At 36.7% G+C, this 25532-nt stretch overlaps 1 protein-coding gene across 14 annotated transcripts in view; it reads left to right on the top strand.

The window, feature by feature from the left end:
- EXOC1 (exocyst complex component 1) overlaps nt 1-7665 on the top strand; it is a 50327-nt gene extending 42662 nt beyond the window's left edge. For all 14 annotated transcript variants that reach the window (XM_019740157.2, XM_074324520.1, XM_019740160.2 and 11 more), the window contains 4 exons: nt 527-710; nt 2472-2671; nt 5173-5367; nt 7009-7665. In XM_019740157.2, the coding sequence (XP_019595716.1) occupies nt 527-710; nt 2472-2671; nt 5173-5367; nt 7009-7161 (732 nt within the window). In that variant the 3' untranslated portion in view covers nt 7162-7665. The remainder of the gene's footprint in view (nt 1-526; nt 711-2471; nt 2672-5172; nt 5368-7008) is intronic.
- Nucleotides 7666-25532: the final 17867 nt, after the last annotated feature.

Here is a 25532-nt window from a genome sequence, read left to right as displayed (position 1 = left end):
AAGTAATGAACAGACTAGATACATGGAAGACAATACAACACAAATCCATAGTAGAAATGCCTTTTCTCCCTCTCTGTTCTCACACCCCAAAATACAGAACTTGTCTGTCCAAACATTTTAAGCTGGTGAGAATTGGAAATGGCTATGGTTCTCACATTTGGCCGTGTGGCCGCCAATCAGAAGTGACCTGGAGAGAACCTGTGTGTGCTCTTATCAGCTGTGTCCCAAAATGGGCAATTGTCTTATACTTCTTTCATAAATGATAAAAATGTTTATTGGTTGTTTTTACTTTGAACAAAGACAAGGTTCACAGGCATTGTTTACATCTTGTTTAAAATAATTTGGAATGTATAGGAATAGTTTTTCTTAGTTATCCCTATTGTATTCATCTTTAATTAGTAAACATACAGAATATTCTAGGTACTAAATTCTAGCCTTCCTCTATGATATATACATTTGGTTGCAATTACATGTTGTTTTTAAGTTACTTGGCTATTTCTCTCCCTCACTTTCTGCCTAACTTTAGAGTAATCAAATAAGGCAAATGGAAGAAGTAAAGATCTCAAAGAAGAGTAAAGTAGGAATTCTTCCATTTGTTGCTGAATTTGAAGAATTTGCTGGACTTGCAGAGTCAATCTTTAAAAATGCTGAGCGTCGTGGAGATCTAGATAAAGCATATACTAAACTTATCAGAGGAGTATTTGTTAATGGTAAGCTTTTGAATTTTTGGTTGGTTCTTTTTATTATTTCTTGTATCTTGGAAGTTGGGAGGCAGATATGTTTATTATTTTTCATATTCTAAAGCCTTTTTTAAGTGTTCTGAAATTAAAGTTTTCTTCAATTTGAAAAACAAGCAGTATATAAAACCCATTCATTATTCTCAGGAACCACTTATATTTTAGAGTTCATATGGGCTAATTACTATCCAAAATTGAATTCATTTTTTTAAACACAAAAAATGAGTTACCAGTTTACATTTGCATTTTAGCAGGAGTCTTCTGGAAATGATAGGCAGTGATGTCTGTCTAACCTTAAGCAAATCAATTCACTTCTTTAGGCCTCAGATTTTGTATCTGTCACATGAGGTAGATTAATGCTAAAATACTGTAATTCACTGTCTTCTTGTGTCAGATCCCACAATTAAGTTACAGAAACAGCGTGGATGTGTCATTTAATTTGAAATAAATGATCTGATTGCATATATTCAGAAATTTTAAAAGCTAAAAAAATGACAGGAAGTGGAATCATCTCACCAATTACATGCGCCATACTTTCAGTGGAAGCAGGTCTAGGGGATAGGTAAATTACATGATTGAATGTTTGTATGGTTAATATTTCTTTTAAAATTCAAACTAACTTTGCTTTTTCTGATTGTAATGTAATATATGCTTATTGCACAACCCCAAAAATTAGAAAACAGATTTTTAAAATCAGATAATTTGTAATCTCATCATGCAGATAACGTTTAATTATTATCCTTCCAAATTTTTCAATATGTCTCTTTCCCTCTTTAAATGTGCACATTGTATGTGTGTATTCTCTAATGTGAAATTTTTATCATACCTTACATGCCATTTTAGAACCTGCTAGACTATAATCTCAGTCTTATCAATGAGTATAGATAGCCATAATCATTTTTAATGCATCATTATTTATTTACCAAATCTTCTATTAATAGGCATTTAGTTTGTTTCCAGTTTCTTGCATATATTTTTGTATAGTTGTCCAATAATTTGCTTAGGGCAAATTACTACAAATGGAATTACTGGGTCAAAAGGTTTGTGTATATCTCAAGGCTTTCGCCAAATTGCCATGCAGAGAGGTAACACCAGTTCAGTGCTATGAGCAGTTGGTGAAAATTTCTGTCACATCTGCGCCAGTGCTGAAGATGGCTAGGTATTATCAATCTTTTTATTCTTTGTTAGCCTAATAGTCTGTAAATTTATTTTGCTATGGTATTTTGTATTATGCAAGAGTTTTCAAATTTTATGTCAAATTTATTTACCTTTCCCTTTATGACTTCTAAGTTTTGGGCCATTCGTAGAAAGGTTTTACTATCATAAAATTATTTTTTAATTAGCTTTATTTTTCTTTAGAACTTAATGATTGCATTTACTTATTTATTTGCTGTCTAAGTACTTGAGCAATTTAGAATTTGTTTGGCTGAAAGATGTGAAATAGGAATCCAAATTTAATGTATTCAAAAGGACCAGCTGGTTGTCCTAAAACATTGTGAATAATTCATCATTTTCCCCACTGATTGGAAAAACCACCTTTATTATGTACTAAGTTTCCATATATATGAGACTGTTTTAGAATGACTTTTTAAATTAAATTTAGGTGAATGTAAAGTCCAGAAATGTGCTTGCTTCTTCAATTTGAAAATGAAAAAGATCATGTAAATATTTTTATAGCTAAATATGGTCATGCTCATATCAGGATGTTATTATATTTTTTCTGTTTTGATTTAGTGGAGAAAGTAGCAAATGAAAGCCAGAAGACCCCTAGGGATGTAGTTATGATGGAAAACTTTCACCATATTTTTGCAACACTTTCTCGTTTGAAAATCTCATGTCTAGAAGCTGAAAAGAAAGAAGCCAAACAAAAATACACAGATCACCTTCAGTCTTACGTCATTTACTCTTTAGGGCAACCTCTAGAAAAACTAAATGTAAGTATATTTTCATTTAGTATATTTTCCCTGGTGTTGAACACAGATACATGTATTTATATACGAATAACACAACAGACATTTATCCTAAATTTGCTCACATATGATGCAGGACGATAAGAAAGGAGGAACTCAGTTACTAAAGCTGCCAGTGTGCCATGACACTGCTAAGTGCTCTGTATGCACTTTTTTGTTTACAAGTTCTTGTAAACAAAGATGGGGTAAGATAATAGCCCTGTTTTACAATGAAGAAACTGAAAGAGAACTGGCTTGAAGTTGTAACTGGCAAGTAGCAAAGCCAGGGGATGTACCCTGGATTAGGCTTTTCCATTATAGCCGACTCTCATTTCTTACTTCGTAAATAGCTAATCTTTATCCCTAGTTCAGAAGAAGATTTTGAAACTTTATCAAGATAAAAGAAAAATCGCAAATTGCTTTGTTTGTTGCCTTTTCCTTTCCTGACTTGTATCATTCCCTAGAGTAAATCTAGTCATTAAAATTAAGAAATGATGGTTTTAGAAAACTTTGCAACACAGGACAACAGTTCTTCTAATAATGTTGTTTCATTCAATATGGCTTTGTTATAACATTAATGAGATGCCAGGAACTTAACTGTTGTTTATGTGACTTAGACTATGGTAAAAATGGTTTTCATTAGGCATTGTTTCACTTAGTCACAGAACCTATTGACATTAAGTCTTACTGTAGATGCTTAAATGGACCCTTCTAACTGACCTTGTCCACAATGTGATTTGTCATCTTTTGTAAGTTTTTAACTTGAAATTAGAGTGAAATTAAAAATATGTACTTGTTGTCAGTAATTCAGAGAAATTATAAAAGACGTTTAATCAAATACAGAATCAATTCCTTATAAAACTTAAGGTCAGATATTCCTTTACGATTAAAGGTCTGTCTGACCCCTAAAGCTACATGATACTTAATTGTAACATCAGGCATTCCATTTGAAATTAAATTTAAAACAGAAGCATTGCTGGATCCTTTATTTAACATTGTTATGAAAGCTCTAGGCAATGTAATAAGACCTAAAACATAAATCAAAGACATAGGAAAGAGTCAGAATTATAATTATCTATATATAACATGCTGAAATTATTGGTCTCTGGAAAAGTATTAGGACTCAAAATAAATATATCCAAAAACAAATTATTTCCTGTGTGTAATAGTAACCAATTAAAAGTTTATATTGAAACAATTTTAAATCTCCAGAAATAGACTTGTCAAAAAATTATCAAAAAAATATAAGTTAATGAAGAATAAACAAATAAGACTTGCTAAGAAAACTTTAAAGAAAAATAATGAGAGGGGATTTGGCTTGTCAGTATGATATCATTGTATAGTGCTCAAATAAAGGCATGCCGATCGTAAAACTGCATATTAAAAAAAAATAAACTGTTGACTGTTTCTATGGTGATGGAAGGAGAACTGACTCTGGGTGGTGAACACACAATGCAATATATAGATGATGTATTACAGAAATGTATACTTGAAACCTATATAATTTTACTAACCAATGTCACCCCAATAAATTTAAAAAAACCAAGACCCCCCCAAAAAATATATGTACACATATATACTTAAAAGACAACCTGAGAAGAATATTTGTAATAATATAGCCAGTACAGTCAGTACATTTAATACAAAAGATATTCTTTTAAAATCAATAGGAAAAGCGCTAATATCTTAATTTATAAATGTGCAAGGGTTCTGAATATACTACTAAACATACAAAAGCAGGTTAACTTCATTTGTAGCCAAAAAATTGTAAAATTAAACAACAAATAAACCTTTTACTCATTAAAATGGCAATGATTGTTTTTTAATTATGATAATGCTGATGATAGAATGTATGGTAAGATAGTAGTCTCATATACTCTTAACAGAAATATAAATTGATTGAACTCTTCTTGGAAGCAGTTTTTGTATATGAGGAATCCTCAGAATACTTACAAGTATATTCCTCAACTGAGGAATTGTAGTCTTAGAAATTTATGGTGAAAAGTAATCTGGATAAATACTTATGTACAAAAGATATTTATGGCAACTGTGTTATAGTAGATTTTGTTTTAATCTGACTGGATTTTCCCAAGTGAAAAATATTAAATATCCAATACTGGAGGAATGAATAAATAAATTGTAGTTTAGTCATTGGATGGAATATAATGCAGCCATTAAAATGTATACTTCGGAGAAAAACATAAGATATTAAATGGAAAATACAACATACAAAATTATAATCTCATTTACATACTCACACATCAAAAGACTAGAAGGAAATCTGAAATGTTAACAGTAGATATCTCTGAGTAGTATAATAGGTGATTGTTATTTTTATCATGATTGTTATTTTATCCTTTATACTTTTACACATTATTTGGTTTTTACATAGTGAATATATACTATTTTATAATCAGATTTTTTAAAAAAGTGTAAATGAAAATAAAAGCTGTTCTTAGCCATTATATCTTTTCATTTCCTTGAAGCATTTCTTTGAAGGCGTTGAAGCTCGTGTAGCACAGGGTATAAGAGAGGAGGAAGTAAGCTATCAACTTGCATTTAACAAACAAGAACTTCGTAAAGTTATTAAAGAGTATCCTGGAAAGGAAGTGAAGAAAGGTCTAGATAACCTCTATAAGAAGGTTGATAAACATTTATGCGAAGAGGAGAACTTACTTCAGGTATGCTTAGTTCTTTTAACTATCCTAGATTGCACATTCTTACATATATTGCTTTTTCCCAAAATATTCCTCTAGAAATGCTACAGGCTTTCTAATTTTAGTGCAGGACGAAAGTTCCATAAAGTACAGACTAGATGAGTGAATTCTGAGGAAGAAAGGAATAATATTTATATAAGTTTATATGGCTCTTCCTCCTTATTTTGTATTTCTGTTTTATTGTTTTCAGGCATTAAGTTGCTTTTCTTTTGTTTGGGGATGGGTTTTGTTTTTTGTTTTTTTGTTTTTAGAATTGAGGGGAGTAAGTAAATGGAATATAGTATAGTACACAGCAGTGATTCTGATCATGGGGGTTGGAGTTAGAAATGGGTTCATAATCTGGATCCAAATTAAGCTGCATGACTTTGGGCAAATTAGTTAACCTCTTTGAGCCTCAATTTCCTTATTTGGAAAGTGGAAATAATACCTCTCTGGTGCAGTAGACACTACTATTGTCATTGCTGTGTTATAGATGAGACAAATCAAACCTTATAGAGGAGGAGTAGTAAGACCAAGAACCCATAGTTAATGGATGGTAGAGCCAGATTTAAACCCCAGATTGAGCCATTATTCTTTATAAACCTTTATATATGAAAAGGCCCAGAGATAAGTGAGAATAATTCTGATTCCAGCATCATCAAAGCCTTTGTGTTGAATGTTACATTTGTGTTAGCCTCTGAAAGTCAGATAGTAATTTAACAGATAAAATGGGAGGCGTAGTATTACAGGTGGAAGAAATACCATTAAAAGATAAAAAGCAAAAATGTAATACTGTTTAGTCTTAAATTGACAGGAATTTTGGATTTGTTAGATTTAGGGTTTACTAGGAAAAATCCTGGAAAAAGACATTCCCTCAACTGTCAGGTAGGCATGATGATCATAATACCCTCCCTCACCAGGTTGTCATGAGACTTAAGTAGGATAATGTATAGACAGAGCACTTTGTACTGTGCTGATACAGAGAACGTGTCAATAAATGCCACCCATTATTATTAGCTAATATGTTAGTGTATGTATCAGATTTTGTCTTAATGGTTGTCTACATATTAATTTCCCCTGCGAGATTATAAATTCCTTGGATTACAGATAATCCATCTGTCTCATCTTGGTGTCCACCATGGCATCAAGCAGTGTTTTCCATCATCAATTTTAGGTGAAGAAATTTTTAAAATTTCATTTGAAATAAAATTTAAGCATTAACTATTCCATTTCATTTAATCAGTAGTCTTAATTCCATGCATAATTGTGCATCTTCACATCTGTGTTGGATATTGTAGTAGATATAATAATAGCTAAAATGTAGTAATGCTTACTGTGTCACATACTGTTCTATGTACTTTATATACATTCACTCATTTAATCCTCACAAGAAACTTATGAGGAAGGTATTATTACCCCAGTTTATAGATGAGGAACTTGAGGTATGGAGTGGTGATGTAACATACTTGAGGTTACATATCTTATAAATAGGAACTAGGGTGCATGTTTTTAACTCTTAACACTCTGCTAAAGTCTTAGAATATGTCTTGATATTATTTCTATATACTTGATTATGTATCATTTCCATTCATGGTTTAATGACTTTTATTTTCATTTGTATAATAGGTGGTGTGGCACTCTATGCAAGATGAATTTATACGCCAATACAAGCACTTTGAAGGTTTGATAGCTCGCTGTTATCCTGGATCTGGTGTTACAATGGAATTCACTATTCAGGACATTCTTGATTATTGCTCTAGCATTGCACAGTCCCACTAAACCTTAGGAAAGAAAAGGTAAATGAAAAAAGCACTCCAAGTCTACCAGACACTATTCAAAAATATCAGCAACTGTTTTGAGAACCCAAACTTGAAATTTTATGCAGTATTAAATGTCAGATAAATGGATAACACCATGCTACAAACATTCAAGAGCAAAAGTACCAACTTATGCAGTAGCAGTTTTATTTGACCAGTAGGTTGTGTACTAACTTAAAGCATTTATCTCATCATAAAATATCTTTAGCATTTTTCTGTGACTGAACAGGAAATTTTCCTTTATTGCCTAGCTTCTTGTATTTGTGAGTGGTTATTCTCTGAGTAATGCATTAGGAGTTTGTCAGCTTCATGTAACTACTAAAATATTGTACAGAATTTTTCCCCCCTGCCTAGCTAATGTGTATATGAATGAGGGATCTTGTGATCAGTTGTAAACTTGGATTTTAGGATTATGTGACTGTGTAGCAATGATTCTAAAATAAAGAAATTTTCAAAAAAGTCGAAATTTGGTATTCTTAGATCTGTTATATGCTTAACAGATCAATACACAAAGACAGCACACAAGGTTCTTATAAAATCAATACACAAAAATTAACTACATGTCCATTTACTATAAAATACTTAAAAGTGTCATAAGATAATGAGAAAAATAAAGTCATTTGTAATAGTATAAAATATCTAGCATTAGGACTAAATCTAATAAAATATGCTATGGACTGAATGGTGTCCCCCTTGAAATTCATATGCGGAACCCACCCTCCCCTCCATCTGACTGTATTAGAGATAGGGTGACTAGGTTAAATGAGGTCATAAGAATAGAGCCCTGATCCAATACAACTGGTGCCCTTATGACATTTGAGAATACAGGAAGAAGGCAGCCATATACAAGCCGGGAAGAGAGTTCTCACCAGAACCCAGGATGCTGGCACCCTAATCGTGGACTTCTAGGCTCCAAAATTGAGAAAATAGGCTTCTTTTGTTTAAGGCACTTAGTCTATGGCATTTTATTCTGGCAGCCTGAGCTGACTAATAAGATGTACAAGACTTTTACGGAGGAAATTATAAAACTATTGAAAGATATTAAAGAAGGTTTAAATGAGTGGAGGAATATTTCATGTTTCCAGATAAGAACACATAAGATAGTAGACATTGCAGTTATTCCCACATTTAAATGTTCAGTGCAGATTTCTGGTTTCCAGTCCAGCATATATGCTTGGAAGTCACCTCTCCATCCTAACAAGTAAAAAACTGTAGCAATGATTCTGAAATAAAGAAATTTTTATTACAAGCTGAAAAATCAACTCTTCTTAGGTCTGTAAGAGAAATGAGGTCACAAGGCAAACCACTGCCACATTGGAGAGTCCAATGGGAATATAGAAAGAAATGACTTCATCAGCAGAAACCCACAAGCTGAAATGGCCCAAGGAACCAGTGTTGAATTAGGAAAAACTGATGAACTGTAATTGACAGATTGCTGGAGGCCGTGTGTGGATAAATCTGAGAAATAAAAACTCCAGAGACACCAGGTCATTGTCCCCTCCAGCCCCTTGCCACTTTTTGAGTTTTACATCCTGTAGCTCTACCAGGTTCTTACAGTGAATATCAAGAGAAAAATCTGTGCTTCTGGCAGGGGGAGGGGAAAGGAACCATTCTGAAATATGCCAGAGTATTCTGTTCTTAACAAATTCTGCCCTCAGGAGAAACAATTTAACTTAACAAATACACAACTCCAGCAGGCTCCAGCCTTCTACATGGAGGAAGGGAAATACCCAACCTCAGCCCACTCCAGTTATCCTTTCCCACCTAAAGGGAGTAAAGAGACTGTAAAGTACAAGTGAAGTTCACAGCCCAGACGTTCAGGCTCACTATAAGACTAGAACACTTCATTGGACTGTAGAACATGTCTCCTCCCTTCACAATTTACCACCACATTACTAAAGGCCTCTCTATCTACAGCAGTTCATTTTACCCAGTATATCATGTACAGCTCTCAAGAAAAAATTTACAAGACATACTAAAAGGCAAAAAACAAACAAACGAAAAAACAGTCTGAAGACACAGAGCAAGACTAAGCAATGGCAGGGATTTTGGGATTATGAGACCAGGAATTTAAAACAACTGTGATTAATATGCTAAGCACTCTAATGGATAAAGCATGAACAGGTGGGCAATGTTAGCAGAGAGATGGAAATTTAAACAGAACCAAAGGAAAAAGCTAATGTGCAAAAACACTAACAGAAATGAAGAATGCTTTTGATAGGTTTATTAGTAGACTGGTCATGACTGAGGAAAACAATCTCTGAGCTAGAGGATATATCAATAAAAACCTCCAAAACCAAAAAAAAAAAAAAAAAAAGAAGAAGAGGGAGGAGGAAAAGAGAACAATATCCAAGAACTGTGAGATAACTACAAAAGGTATCACATGCATGTAATGGGAATACCAGAAAGAGAAGAAAGAAAAGAACAGAAGAAATATATAAGACAATAATGACTGGGAATTTTCCCAGGTTGATGTCTGACACCAAACCACAGGTCCAGGAAGCTCAGAGAGTGACAAGCAAAGTGAATGCCAGCAAAACTATACCTATCCATATCATTTTCAAGCTACAAAAAAAGATAAAAATCCTGAAAGAAGCCAGAGGTTAAAAAAAAAAACACCTTACCTGTAAAGGAAGAAAGATAAAAATTACATGTGACTTCTCTGAAACCATGCAAGCAAGAAATTAATAGAGTGAGATATTTACAATATTCAGAGGGTGGGAAAAAGTCACCAACCTAGAATTCCATACTCTGCAAAATTATCCTCCAAATGTGAAGGACAGATAAAGACTTTCTCAGACGAACAGAAGCCAAGGGAATTTGTTGCTGGTAGACATGCTTTGTGAAGAATTTTAAGAGAACTTGAGGGAGAAGGAAAATTATCTAAGTCAGAAATTCAGATCTACATGAAAAAAGGGAGAGCATCAGAAAGAATAAGTGAAGGTAAAATAAAAATTTTTGTTTTTCTTATTCTTAACTGATCTAACAGATAACAGTTTGTTCAAAGTGATAGCAATAATGTATTCAATTATGCATATATGTGTACTTAGGTATGCTCATGTGTAAGTGAAATGAGATGAGAGAAAAATTAGTATTATTATAAGGTACTGTTATTAAAGAAGCAGTATGTGGTAATATGAAAGATGTGGGATTAGTTGTAAATGTATTGCAAATTCTAGGACAACCACTTTACTATCAATTAGTATAATTGATATCTAAGAAATGAGAGAGAATAGAATCATAAAATGCTCAGTTAAAACCATGAAAAACAAAAAGAATGGAAAACAAAACTAAGAACAAAGAACAAGAGCAACAAATAGAAAACAGTATGAAATACAGTAATTATTAATCCACGTATATCAAAATTGATTTTGAATGTCAATAGTCTAAAAGCACCAATTGGAACATAGGTTGTCAGAGTGAATCAAAATACAACACCCAACTAACTATATGTTGCCTACAAGAAACCCACTTTCTTTTTTTTGTTTTTATTTTTCAATTATTTTTCAATTACAGTTGACATACAATAATATATTAGTTTCAGATGATTGACAGTGATTAAACATTTATATAATTTATGAAGTGATGACTGATAAACCTAGTACCCATCTGACACCATGCATATTTATTACAATATTATTGACTATATTCCCTATGCTGTACTTTACATTCTCATGACTATTTTTATAACTGGCAATTTGCACATCTAATCCTTTCTCCTTTTTCACGCATCCCTCAGCCCCCTATCTTGTCTCTCCTGCTTAGATGGCAAGTTTTATGAATAGGATCAAGACTGTTGTGTCTACCAGTATCTATCTATCTAGGACATGTAAGTCCTCAATAAATACTGAGTTTAAAAAGTAAAAAGTGAAGAGGTAAAACTTGAATTGTTAAATCATGGAAGGAGGAAACTGTCATTCATATTTCTTTACTATTCCATTCACTATCTAGAACTTGACCATATTCTTGAATATAAGTTTCCATTAGGGCAGAGTCTCTGCCTATTTTGTTCACTGCTTGAGTCCAGTGCCTAATATGCTGCCTTGCTTAAGTGCTCAGTAACTAAATGTTGAAGACTAATACTCCTAGGTGCTGAATGAAGGAATTGTTACAAGAAAATTGACCCACAAGATAAAGAAAAATTGTGCTCTGCTCCCAGTTTTTACTTTATCCACATATAGCAGGCTTGCACATATAGTAGTATAAATTCCATAAATGCTTGATGGAATGAATTAAATTCATGGAACAATGTCTTCTGTAGAATTTAGATATGCTCTCTTTGGAAGGAGGGTTTTCTAGATGTACTTCTGTAAGTTCCTCTAGTAAACACCAGGCTATGGGGTCTGCCTACTCTTCCTTGCTAACAGAGCTCACTTTTTATAGGGTAGGAACATGCCCAGACTAAAATGAAAAATCAAGATTGGCATAAACCATTGAATCTCAACTGCTGCATATTAAAATCATGGGGGAAATGTTTAAAAATACTGGTATCTGCACCCCACCCCAGACAAATAAGAATCTCTGAAGGTGGGACCCAGGTTTTTTCCAAACCTCCTGGGTGATTGTAATGGGCAACACAGTTGAATTGGTCTAAGCCAGCCTGGCAATTCAGTTTTTTGCCTGTATTTGGTTTAGGGGTACGCATCTGTGTGACCCAGTTCTGGTAATGGGGAAATCTGATGCAAGGGGAAATCTGCTAAGAGGTCCTTGAGAAGATTTTCGACCCCGATAAAAGAGGAAGTTCTTAAGATGCACAGGGATATTTTGCCTCTATCGCTTCTTCCACATTGGTATGTTGTGATATAGGGAGATAATTAGAGCTGTGGAAGTTCTGTTCATGAAGAGACATGGCAGACACACTGAGATGACAGAAGAGAAAAAACAAGTGTTTGATTAACTAAATCTGCCCAGGCTTCTTGTAATATGAAATGAGTCACTCACTGTCTTTACTGTTTAAGCCCCCAGTAGTCAGTTACTCTGTGACTTGCATGTAATTCCTTTTCTCTTCCTAGTTACAATATAACCCTTACAATATAATCCTCATTCTTCCATTTATAAATGCATTTATTTATCAAATTAAGATGCATAACCTTTAAGAGCATGAACTTTGCAATCAGACGGCCCTAGGTTTAAGTCCCTGCCCTACTTAACTATTACCAGTTGCATGGCTCTCTAAGCTTTGTTTCACCATCTAGAGAAACAAAGTGCCTATTCCATAATTCTACTGTGAGAATTAAATGAAATAATATGTGACAAGCACGTCGCCTGGCACTGTACTCAGTCAACGTTAGTCACTACTATTACATGCCTGCTCTGTGCCAGAAATGACCTCATTTCATTAAGTTCAAAGAACAAAAATGTGTAGCTATTCTGAATAATAGTAATGCATTTGATTATTAAATATAACCTCAGGATTTTCCAAGGCACAGTAATCATAATTAAAAATTTTATTATTTACAAATTGTAGTTTAGAATCTCCACATACCTCTCAAAGTAAGAGATCTATAACTGGGTAGTGATTTGTTTTCTGGAAGCATTCTATGAAAAGAAAAAGAATATTCAATCATCAGTAGTCTGGCTCCATTCATGTGCAATGGAAATTAGAAGGTGAGATGTGGCATCAGACACTATTATAGATTAGAAGATCAGTACTTTGAGAAGTATCACGTTATTGTTCTCAACCAGCTGATGAACTAGCACATTAATTTTAAAGTCATGTGCCCATTAGTACTTTAGGGCTAAGTTGAGAACAGAAGATACGCCCTTGTTTGGGAAGAAAGGATGAATTAAAACTCTTACTGTATTAAAACACAAATGCCCTGGTGAGCGTTCTCAAGTTCTCACCATATTGGACAATTTCTTTTTGTCCAATATGAGGAGAAAGGTAGGAGGATTACACTGAGGAATCAAAGAAAAATGTAGACTGATAAGTGTGCATTAATAGCAAATATGTAAAAAATAACATATAAACAACTGTGTAGGTGCAATTATTTGAAATTTTACGGGATTGCGTATAATTTCTTTAATGGTTATCTATATGCTACTCTCTATATGCTACATTAGAGATTTATATTTAACTTTCATTGCATAGTGGATTAAATATATGATAAAAAAAATTCTTGCCGAAACTTTTACACTGATTTACTGGGTAATTTTATGTAAGAGATTTAACATTTTTGGGTCTTGAGAAGTGCAATCATGATCTTTTTTGTGTTTTGTAGTGATTTAAATATGTGCAGAAAGGCTTGAGAGTTATTTGGAGGAAATTTAAATTGTTTCATTAGAATTTAACATATCTTGTATTTGCTATACTCTTAAAAAGAGCCTTTTATCTTCAGATGGTTCTTCTGATCCAACAGCTCTTATTAGCTTATCCCCTTGGCTTTGCCAAGGTGTAACTAAGCTAATATTGATTCTCTGCAACTACTTTGAGCTCTGCATTGACCAGTCAATATTATAGCACTTAGGGAAAGAGAACTTTCTGAAACGATTTCTGAGTAGTGGAATAATACAAAATTTAATCCAAAATACCACATGCTTTCATAAGAAAGTTTGTAGGCCCTAAAATTTAATTTGAAAAAAAAAATCTTGAACTGGTTTGTACTAAATTTACTCATTATAACTTACTTAGAATGTATAAACCAAGTTTACTTTATCTATAGCTATAAATGTACTACTTCTAACTTGTGCTCGTAAAAATTCATTTCCATATTTGGTTATTCAAGAGGCATAAACTGCTGTAAGATTGATCAAACCATAAAATTTATCCCAGTGGAATGCAGACTGGTGCAGCCATTATGGAAGACAGTGTGGAGGTTCCTCAAAAAATTACGAATAGAATTGCCATATGACCCAGCAATCCCTCTCCTGGGTATCTACCCAAAAAATCTGAAAACATTTAGAGATAAAGACACGTGTGCTCCAATGTTCATTGCAGCTTTGTTTACGGTGGCCAAGACATGGAAACAACCAAAATGTCCTTCGATAGATGAATGGATAAAGAAGTTGTGGTATATATACACAATGGAATACTATTTGGCGGTAAGAAAAGATGATATAGGAACATTTGTGACAACATGGATGGATCTTGAGAGTGTAATGCTGAGGAAATAAGTCAGACAGAAAAAGCAGAGAACCATGTGATTTCACTGATATGTGGTATATAAACCAAAAGCAACAAAAGAACAAGACAAACAAATGAGAAACAGAAACTCATAGACACAGACAATGGTTTGGTGGTTGCCAGAGGGTAAGGGGGCTGGGGGGTGGGGGGGTGGGAGATGAGGGTAAGGGGGATCAAATATATGGTGATGGAACGAGAACTGACTCTGGGTGATGAACACACAATGGGATTTATAGATGATGTAATACAGAATTGTACACCTGAAATCTATGTAATTTTACTAACAATTGTCACCCCAATAAATTTAATAAAATAAAATTAAAAAAAAAAAATTATCCCAGTGAACAATTCTCTAAATGGAAGAGAGAGGAGGAACAGTTAATGAGTATAATAGAGGGAATACTTTGACTTTTACTGATGAAGCCTGGATGGATGTGCCTCTCCCTAGGGCATCATCCTAAGAATTGTGATTACTCTGTTTAGTCTCAGGGTCCCTTGTCTTTTAAATAATTTTCTGCCTCTTAGTCTTGTCTTTGACCATGGTTTCTTTTTTCTGCCTGAAAACTTATATCGCTTTTCATCAGAGGGTATGAAATTTATCAATATACTCTAGAAATGAATGATTGCTCATACTATATCACAGTGGAATTATTCTGGATCCTGGGGATTACCCCTCATAGTCCTCGTGCTCTACAGGATCGGGCAGATGACTATAGTAGCTGGACCACTCGGACTCTGGCTCTAAAAGGAATCAGAGTCTTGAGTAGAGTGGCACTAGGTAGAATGAAAACACTTGGAGTTAATTATTCCGACGGTAATACCAAAAATCACTTCCATAAACTTACTCTATAAAGATCTCCAGAGTTGTCTTTAGTTTCTATTTTTCCCAAGGTGGTTCTGTTTTCCTTTGATTCTGTGAATCACCCAATATTCTTCACAGATGTGGGGTCAGGGAATGGTAGGGAGCACTTCAGTTAGCTGAAGTCAGTTTCTGTAGCTTGCAACCAAAGATTCCCAATTGATGCAGGCACAAAAGATGTATGTGCACAAAAATCAAATACACTATATGAGATGATAAATGATAGACGCTAAGTGAATGATACAGACAGTAAGTGTTGTAATAGCTCCTCTGGAGCTAGATATATCTGTGGTCTGATAAAATCAAGGAAGACTTTATAAAGGAAACAGGACATACATTATTGAGTTACTGCTACTCACCTATTGGGCAGCATCCATGAAGATCAATAGCAGTATAGCACTGAGCTAAGAGCTCATACTCTGAAGTCAGAGAGAACTGGGCACAAATCCTGGCTCTATCTGGCTGTATGGTCTTGTTCAAGTAAGTAAGCCTCTTTGTACTTAACTATGCTTATTTGTAAAATGGAAACAGTAGTACTCCTCTTGTAGGTTCATTGGAAGGATTAAATCAGATAATGTTTGTAAAATGTTTAGCACAGTGCTAATAAGCACTCAATCTTTTAAAGATATGAGTCAATCATATGTTTCTTGGCAATGGTTGAGAAATCAAACTTGACTATCCAGGGTGAATGGATGAAATGGAGCAACATCCTTAGTCCAAGAAAATGATACACCGGAAAGGGATCCACTCCTTGGGGTACCACCTTACGCCCAACCACATATGCACACATTTTCTCAGAAGAGAGAAAATCTTTGACAGTGAAGCCATTATACACAACGTCTTTAATAACTTATAAGTGTTATTTCATTAGCCTTTAGTAACCCTGTGAGATAAACATTATTATCACTACTACACATGAGAGAGGCACAATGAGTAAAATGTCTTCACTCAGATAATCCAAAGTATTACCAGAAGATTAAGAAATTGATTTTTATTAATTTGATGCCTTTCCTAATTCACAAAGCTTTCGTTCCTTTGATATATGGCCAAAGAAGACTAAGAGGGCTACTATTTTAATGAGTTATTTTCATTAGGAAATCTTTCAAGATTTTCAAAGATCTACTTTAGCTTTCCTAGAAAGAAAAACCATCTACTCACTGTAAGGGCCTCAGGGAGATGTAGGCCAGTAAGTATAATATATTTATAGGTAATTGTTAGAAGGATGCATAAGGAGGAATAACTGATTCTAGCTGGGACGTATTAGGGTGTCTTCATAAGTCTTTTTGCTTCTACTCTACATAATCCACTCTTCTCACAGGAGACTAAACGACATTTTAAAATTTGAACAGATCAGACAAACTTCCTTGTTTGTATCCTTTTGTCCCAGTTACTATACTTATTATGTAACAAATGACCCCAAACTGTAGTGGGGGAGAAAACAACCATTTTTTTTATGCTCAGGGATTCTGTGGGTCAGGAATTCAGACAGGGCATATTAGCGATGGCTTGTCACTGCTCCATGACATCTGGATGCTCAGCTTGGTCACTCAGAGGTCGGGGCTAAACTTATCTGGAGACTCATTTTGTCACATGGCTGGCAGTTGATGCTGGCTGTTGGCTGGGAGCTTCATACCTCTCCACAAAGGTCCCTCCAGGTGATCTCTCTATGAAGACTAGTTTGGGCTTTGTCACAGCATGGTGGCTAAATTCCAAAGGGGCGGGAGAGAGAGACAGAGAGAAAGAATTCTTGTCATGACCTACCTGCAAGTCGCATAGTTTCACTTCTTCCATATAGAGTATATTCTACCAATAGAGTATATTGGTCAGACAAGTGACAAGCCCCATAACTAGACTCAAACCGAGAGAACATAGACCCCACCTCTCAATGGGAGAGTTTCAGTCACTATCTAAGAAGAGCTTGTGGATGGGATATATATTGGTGCAGCGACCTTTAGAAAATTTATCTGCCATACATTTCAGTGGCTCCTGTTGCTCTTAGAAAAAGTCAGACTCCTTATCACGGCCCATAGGGCCCTAGGCAGCCTGGGTCTGATCGCCTTCCTCTTCCAGCTCCTCTCCTATCTCTCACCTGCATTTGCTGTATTCCAGTCACACTTGCCTTTTTTTCTGTTCCATGAACCCACTAAACTAAATGTCTTTTCCCTGAAATACTCTGACCCTAGATCTTTATACATCTGCTTCCTTGTCATTCGTCTTAGCACATACGCCACTCTTCAGAGAAGCCTTTCCTGACCACTCAATCTAAAGCAGCTTTCCACCTCCCATTATTCACTTTCACATTACCCCATCTCGTTTCTTCATATTACCTTTCATAATCTGGTTATTCACTTTTTTTTTTTACTCATTTATTTTCTATCTCCCACCCACACTGCCCACTAGAAGGTAAGCTCTTTGAGAACAGGGATCTTGCCTCTGATTCACCTTTATCTCTAGAGCCTAGAAAAAATGAGGTCTCATAATTTAATCTCTTTTCTATCTTAATCAGATGTAATCCTATCAAGAAAACTCAAAACTAAGTAAAATCTTTACAAGTTTATATAACAATAAATTTTTTCTTAAAGCTATTTCATTTGTTCTGCATTATTTGATTGTTCATTATTCAATCATTTATTCATTCATCAAACATTTATTGATGCCCTGTGGCACTACAGAGACCAGGTCAAAAAGCTCATCGTGTAATGGAGGAGATGAATAAGTAAAGAGATCCAACCAAAATGCTTAAGATCATTATCTTTGGGGAAAAGAATAGAATGGGGAGCCAAGACACAGGAAACATTAGAAGTTAAATGGGGACTTTCACTTAGTAATCTTGATAATTCTATATTGTTTGAATTCCTCTACATGCATATACTAATTGATACTTTTGAAATATGGTAAAATGTAAATGTTAATAAAGTTAATATCTTAGAAATTATTAACATAATTGTTCTCTTTTGCTTTTCCTAGCACATATTTTTCCTAGTTGGCCCAAGACACTAACAAGTCTCACAGGGAGATTTGTTACAGAAAGAGAACATTGATTATTTACTGGGTGCCACAGATTGTTCTAAGTAATTTATAATGCAGAGAGATAGAATTAGTACTCAGCTTTTGACCTTCAAAATAAGATTGTGCAGCCAAACAATAGCCTCAAAAAACAGGCTATTGAATTGGGAGGGGATTTTCTAAATGTTTTTATTCATTTTCATTCCCTATCCATTAGAAACCAAGTCTGGATGACTTGCTTCAGAGTTCTCTCCTGGGGTAGAGAAGACACCCCATAGAGGGGAGCTAACTGTGCTGTGGTAGAAAGAAGCCGTGTAACACAGGAAGTGGGGAGGGAAGCCATTTCTCTTCAGCCCCAGAGTTATGGGAAGGAGAGAGCAAGACAGGAGCAGATCAGACATGTTCTGACTGTGGATCAGGTGACTGGGGGAGACACCAATGGCAGAGGAGGTCTCCTCCCCGACTCTCCATTTGACACTCTTTGCAGGCTGCCTCCTATCAACCCTCTTGGGGCCAGCATGCCCAAGTGGAGGGAGGGCATGAGGCTTAACTTTAGAGTCACCTATACTTACCACATGGGCCCTTGTGACCGAGAATGTCTGAGACTCTGGCTGGGGATCCACAGTGCTGGTGAGAGGGGTGAGGGGCTGCAAGAAGGGCCAGGGTGAGATGTGAGTCACAGCCAGAAGTCAGAGGGGTGTGTCATGCTGGGAGGAGCTAGGGGAGGCAGAGTGAGTCAGAGAGAGAGAGAGGGATGGAAAGTCATGCTCACACCACCCACCGGCTTCGGCTTCAGCGCCAGCACTGCTGAGAGCACCCAGGTGGATAAGGATAAGGAGCTTCTCAGGACCACAGTCACAGCCTCTCCCTCGGTCACAAGGTCACAACCCCATTTCCCCACGTGCATCACCCAGTTAACATCTTAGAGCTGAAAAGGTGAAAACACGGACCGACTGAGTTTTATTTTCCTAGACTCAAGGAGCTACTTAAATTACTGGATCAGATTAAGTTTAAACCAGGAAGGATTTAAATGTTAATTGTTTTCACTCCTTACCAGCAGGTGACTGAGGAAAAGAGCTAGATGAGTTGACAAAGGGACTATATCTCCATGCTTCTGAGATGTGGCGGCGTGAGTTAAATTCACGATCCTGCTAAATAAATTTAAAAATCAATTATCATACAGAGCATTAAATGCTATGAAAAGAAGCGTAGGGTGCTATGGGAGCTGTAGCAGCAAAAGTAATTGCTGTATTGGATCAGACCCATCGAGCATCCAGCCCAGAATTTGGTCTTCCCAGTGAAACCTGTGCACATTTGCAGAGGGGTGGCTTGAGGGGCCATGGCTGATTTTGACTTTGCATTTTGTCAACTGGAAAATTAACGGTATTCACTGAAGTATCACCAGCTTTTCATAACAACCCATTACATATTTGGCATCCACTGATTTCTCCAACTCTTCTTGAACATTTTTATATATCTGCACCATCTCCTGGAGGTTTTAAGTCTCTGTAGAGGATATTTCTGAAAGTTCTGTTATCCAATTTTGGTGAAATAGGAAGAGTAAAGTGAGGCTGGTTCTGTCTGTTTATCAGAATCTTCCTCTTCAGATGATTTTCCCCCGCTGTGAGAGGAAAAACAGAAGCCAAGTTATATTTATGTTGAAAGATTAGATAATAAGTATAATAAGTATGGTTTGCTCAGAATGGATGAAAACATAAATTTCATTTCCTCACATCCAATTCTTCCCCTTGCCCCTGGACGAAAAGTCAGGCAGAACCCACGACTTTTTTTTCTCTCTGAAGTAGAATAAGTCCTTGGTCAGTAATTAAAATGTCTAGTTCATTGTCATAACCAAAACTTTAAATGTGGCTCAATGGTCAATGCTGTCAGCATTCCCTAGCTTGGGCCTGCTGCATGCAGAGAAGAAAAAGGAAGTGGTCACTGCTTTCCTCTTTTTCCATTCTCAACTTCAATGCTTCCTCTACCCTAATTGTTAACAGAGGGAAAGGGGCAGGGAAGCTCTTACTTGAACAGCAAGTGGACCAGCATTTGTTCTCTAGCCCTGCCAGATGCTTAAACCTGACTCTCTTTTTGGTTGTGGGTGCTATGGAAACCCTCCTCCCTTCCCTGAAGGTATCTTACCTGTAGTTTACTTGACAAGAGTAAATGCATCTCTGTCTCTAGAGATTTCTTATGACTTCCTCCACCCCTGCAACTAGCACTGTCTCCAGCTTCTCTGCAGAAGACTCCTTGTTTTCCCTGGAGGCCTTCCTGGATAGGACCCTTTTCTGTTAGGGTTTAGTTACATACCACAGAAACCTCCCTAGATAGTTTAAACAAAAAGGGACTGACAACTAATAGGAGGCTTACACAATTGTTTGGAAGGGCTAGAAGAACAGGCTCTTGGCAAAACTTCTAGAAACAGCTCCTTTGTGGTCAGAGCTTCGGCCAATGCTGCAGGAAGCTCCTGAATCACCTCTGCCACTACCCACCCCAGCCTGACGGATGCCTCGTGTCCTGCTGCTCCCCCTCCTTCATGCGCTTCCTAATGCGAGTCTCACATGGGTGACAGTGGAACTTCAGCTCAAGGGAGTCCATGAAACACAAGGCTTAGCTCTCCAGCCTCTTAGGAAGGCAGGTCAGGAGCCTGGAGTAGGTGTCAATGGACCCAATCCACTGGGTTGGGTACAAGAACCAAGATCTTCTCTCACATGGGCCTCATACCTGTTGTGGAAAAGATACAGCAAACAAACTCTAAGAGGGCATTAACTCAGGATTCTCTCCTTCACTCGAGGGATACATAATAAGTGGGCTCTTTAAAAGCCCCTCTCAGTTTGAGATGAAGAGAGAAGCTTTTCAGAAATTCCTGGATCAATTTTAACATTTACACTTGTTAACAGAAATTAATCATAACTGATTCAGGCTTTCTTTGCCAGTGACCGCTCTAGAGGTGGGCCTGGAACCCAGTTCTGGCCATTAAAGGGAACTCTACTAAGAGATTCAGGGAGACATTTTTTCTCCCTGATGAAAAAGAAGCCTATGCAAAACCTTTTTTTCTTGTCACATAATCCCTGTCCCCTGCTCTCACTTCATGCTACTGCATGCAGACTTGTTTCTTAGCGTTGTGACAACCACTCTGTGGCCATGGAACGAAAGGGTCTAGGATAAAAGCCTCCTGTTGAAGAGAGAATGTGAAAGGATGAAAAAGTTGTCAGGTCCTGGGTGGGGCCATTGAACTGCAAGCCAAACTAGGACCTGCTACTGCCAACTATTTTGTCAAGTGAGACCACAAAATGCTTTTATTACTTAACCAATTATTACTCAGGCATTTTGATACTTGCAGGCAAATGCATGTTGACAGATGCTCGGGCTGAGTCCCTAGAACCTGTGATGAGAGAAGAGAAGAGAAAAGAAGAGAAGAGAAGAGAAGAGAAGAGAAGAGAAGAGAAGAGAAGAGAAGAGAAGAGAAGAGAAGAGAAGAGGGAAGAGGAGAGGAGCCTGTGTGCCAGTCAGGCTTAGGAAAAAGATTTGGATCAAACCCAAGTCAAAGGTGAGTATTTTCCTATTTCTGCACAGTTAGGACTTCGAGCAAGTTTTACTTGCTCAATGGTTAAAGAACAAAGCTTGGAAGTTAAATTATGACTGTGATTGAACAGACAGTGACAGAACTCTGGAGAAACTTACCTCCCTGGAGGTATGTGTTTACATTTCAAAGGGAGACAGAACCTGGAATCACAGCGGGATTCCAGGAGCTGTAAACCTGGACAGGCTTCTCCTGTCTTCCTCCTTGAGATATTTTCATTCAGGATACTATAAACAAAAATAGATATTAAAAACTTAGCCAGAGAAAGAGGCTTGTGTATACTCCTTCATTCAGTTGCTAAAAAGGCTAATGCGATACACGAGTGTGGATATTCATTGAATGTGTTATGCAGATATTTCAAGGGAAATAAATATATCCCAGTGCTTAGCCCTAATCTGATGCAACTATGTCTGGGTATAAATTTCAATAAAAAAACTGAGAAACTGGGTGCTCCAGAGAAGGTAGCCAGATAAGTGATGGGCTTGAAGACCATGTCATGTGAGCAAAGGATGAAGGATCTGGGGTATTTCTGAAGGGTCATCACACATATGAGGGAAGATTCACCTTTTTATTGCTTGGAACAAATCACTCACACTCAAGGAGAAGCAGATTTTAGCTTCATATAAAGAATTTTTCTAATGAAGATTTCATTAGAAATCTTCTATGCCATGAACTGCTTTGAAAAATAGTAAGTTCTCTTGTCATTGGAAGTAGTTAGGTGGCAGCCGGGGTGGCCATCTGTGGCACAGGTAATCTGTGTTTTACGGTATGTGGGAAGTCAGTCTAATTGAACTTTTAGGACCCTGGCAACAATGTGTCTTCAAAGTTCAATTGATCATTATCTGAATATTCTCTTTATTGGCCATTGTCCTATAGAGTCCCCTTCCTTGGCAGTCTGCCAAATTCAGAGTTGTTTTAACTTTCAGAGTTGAAGTTAAGGTTCTATCACTTTCTTTGTGACTGCTGGTAAATTATATAATCCCATCTGTAAAATGGGGATACCAATACTTCCTTCTTCATAGGGTTATTATGATAATCAATTGAAATAGAACCTATAAAGCAGCACTTAAAACAGAACCTAGCAAACATTCAATATACAATGGCTATTGTTAGTTTACTGGTATCTTTGCTTATTGCCTTTTCCACTTTTCACTTGGCTACTTACTCATTCTTCACATTTCCGTTAGTTTTAATTGACAGTCGTCTTATTTTCAGTGAGTTTGAGTCTTTTTTCATACAGTAAAGAACCACTCGATGAATTACATTTTCATAACTTTGCCCATTTAAAAATTATTTTTGTAATATAGTCTATTATTTGTTAGTCACTTCACTGTCAGTTTATGGGAGCTCTTTGTATATTAGGTCTATGGTAATAGTTATGTTTTTCCCAGCTCATCCTTTTTTCTCTTTGAACCATAGAACTTTTGACATGTAGAAGGTTTTGTTTAATACGTTAGTGTTTATCAACGTTTTCATTCATGCAGAATTCCCATGCTTATTTCTATTCTTACTGACTCCAAATGGTGATTAATAGGTAATTCCTTGCACTAGCATCATGAAATGAAAATTTCTGATGTCTTTGTAGACACACAAGATAAACTGCTATATCATCAAGATGCTTCAGCACTGTGCTTTTAAAAAGGACCCCTTCTGGAGAATCACTTTCCAGTCTCTCTGCTGCTAAAGAATGGCTTCTCATAACCTCTGGTCATTTTCACAGTTTGAGTGCCTTTTGTAGCCAACTCAGTACAGAGGCTCCACTGCAAGGCTCCAGACAGACTGGAACTATTGTGACCATTATCCTTATCTGCCAGTAATAATCAAATTGCCAGCCAAACCATACACCTGTGACAAGAGGGAAATTGAGTCCCTGCTGCTTAAATAAAAGGATCTGAGTTAATTGAGATTAATATTGATATTTTAGCCCTATCCCTGGGCTAGTCACTGAAGGCTTTCAACTATGCTATCCTAACTAGACTTGGGTGTCAGAAGACCGATTTCTTTCCATTCAGTTCAGTTCAGTTCAATTCCATTCACTTCATCTTGACTCAATACACATTTCCTGATCTTTTATTAAGCTCTAGACACTCTGCTTAGGCTATAGGTACAAAGAAGAACACATTAGTCTTTTGTGTAATAAAAGGAGCTCACAATCTAAAGAGCGAAACAGGATAATCAGTGACTATAGCAGAGTTAGCAACATTCAGATACACAGAATGTTTTGCAAACGCAGAGAAGCCTGAGAAAGGAACCTTGATTTATCTCTGTTAAGTTTCTCCTACACGTTACCTGCGCACACCCAGCTGTCTCCTGCTGACTTATTTTGCTCACAATACTCTGAATCCCAGTGAGAGGGTTTTCTTCTTCCTGACCCCAAATACATGGTATCTTTTACAAATTTCCTTCTCCAATTCTCTGGACACCAACTGGTCCAGAATTCAATTCAATTCTGACACGAATTACCTGGAATTAATGCAGACGACACAGGTTAAGTCTCACAAGACTGCCTCCCACTTCAGATCCAGTCACAAGCTCCAGGCCTTCTGTACTTCTGAGCGACTGGCTATAAATCCGGGGTTCCCAGGACCCTCTCTCAGGTTAGATAATTTACTAGAATGGCTCACAGAAGTCAGGAAGACACTTTACTATTACCTGTTTGTTACAAAGGATACAAGCCTGAGGGAGGAGATGCATAGATAGGGTATGGGAAGAGGAGCGTGGATTTTCCATGTTCTCTCCAGGGGTTCCCCCCTCCCAGCTCCTCGATACGCTCACCAACCCAGAAGGTGCCCAAATCCTGTCATTTAGGGTTTTTATGGAGGTTCCATTACATAGGCAGGTTTGATTACATCATTGGCCATTGGTGATTAACTCAATCTCCCTGTCCCCTCTCTGGAGGTTTGAGGTGTGGGGCTGAAAGTTCCAAGCTTTTAATCAAGGCTTGGTCTTTCAGGTGATTAACCCCCATCCTGAACCTATCTAGGGCCCTGCTAAGAATCACCTCATTAGAACAAAACACCATCCTATCACCCTATCACGAGGAAATTCCAAGTATTTAGGAGCTCTATGCCAGGAACCAGGGTTGAAGACCAAATACCTTTCTTATGCTCTACCTGGACATTTTTGTAATGTCACGTCAAGGCCCTTACATCACAGACCAAACTTATTATCTGCCCCTTGTGTCTTTCCTGCTCCAGGACCCCCCAAAATGGTTTCCTGATTATACCATCTCAGGGTCTGCATGCAAACACACTGTTTAGTCTCTGAAGCTCAAAGCCTTGACAGTTACCTGGATTCCCCCCAATCCTTCACTCAGAGGCTGGTCCCTCACTAAGCCCGGCCCATTATGGCCTCTGTTGTAATATTTCTCACATTTCCCTCAGATCTTTATCTTATCATTAAAATAATCTTCTCTTGTTCTACATAATAGCATTATTTTCTGTACCATTCACCATTCCATCTTTATGTCACTCAGAGTAATTCCCCCAAAACTAATTTCATTGTATGATTTTTCAGTTTAAAGATGTTCAACAATTCTCCATTACGTAGTCGATAAAATTCAAGGGCTGAAATCTAACATTTGGTAAGGCCTTTAATAATCTGATGTCACTTTTCATTTCCAGTCTTGCCATCTGTGTCACTCTGATATCCCTGTCCCCATCAGATTGCTGTCTTTGTTATTACTGACGCAATCATGCTTCCCCATCAGTATCTTTCTCATCATGTTATCTCCTCTCATCCTTTTCTCCCCTCCCCAAATCG

The sequence above is a fragment of the Rhinolophus sinicus genome, linkage group LG02 (assembly GCF_036562045.2).
Source record: "Rhinolophus sinicus isolate RSC01 linkage group LG02, ASM3656204v1, whole genome shotgun sequence".
In the NCBI taxonomy this organism is placed as follows: Eukaryota; Metazoa; Chordata; class Mammalia; order Chiroptera; family Rhinolophidae; genus Rhinolophus; species Rhinolophus sinicus.
The sequence above is the reverse complement of the archived record's forward strand: the minus strand, read 5'-3'. Positions and strand labels throughout refer to the sequence as shown.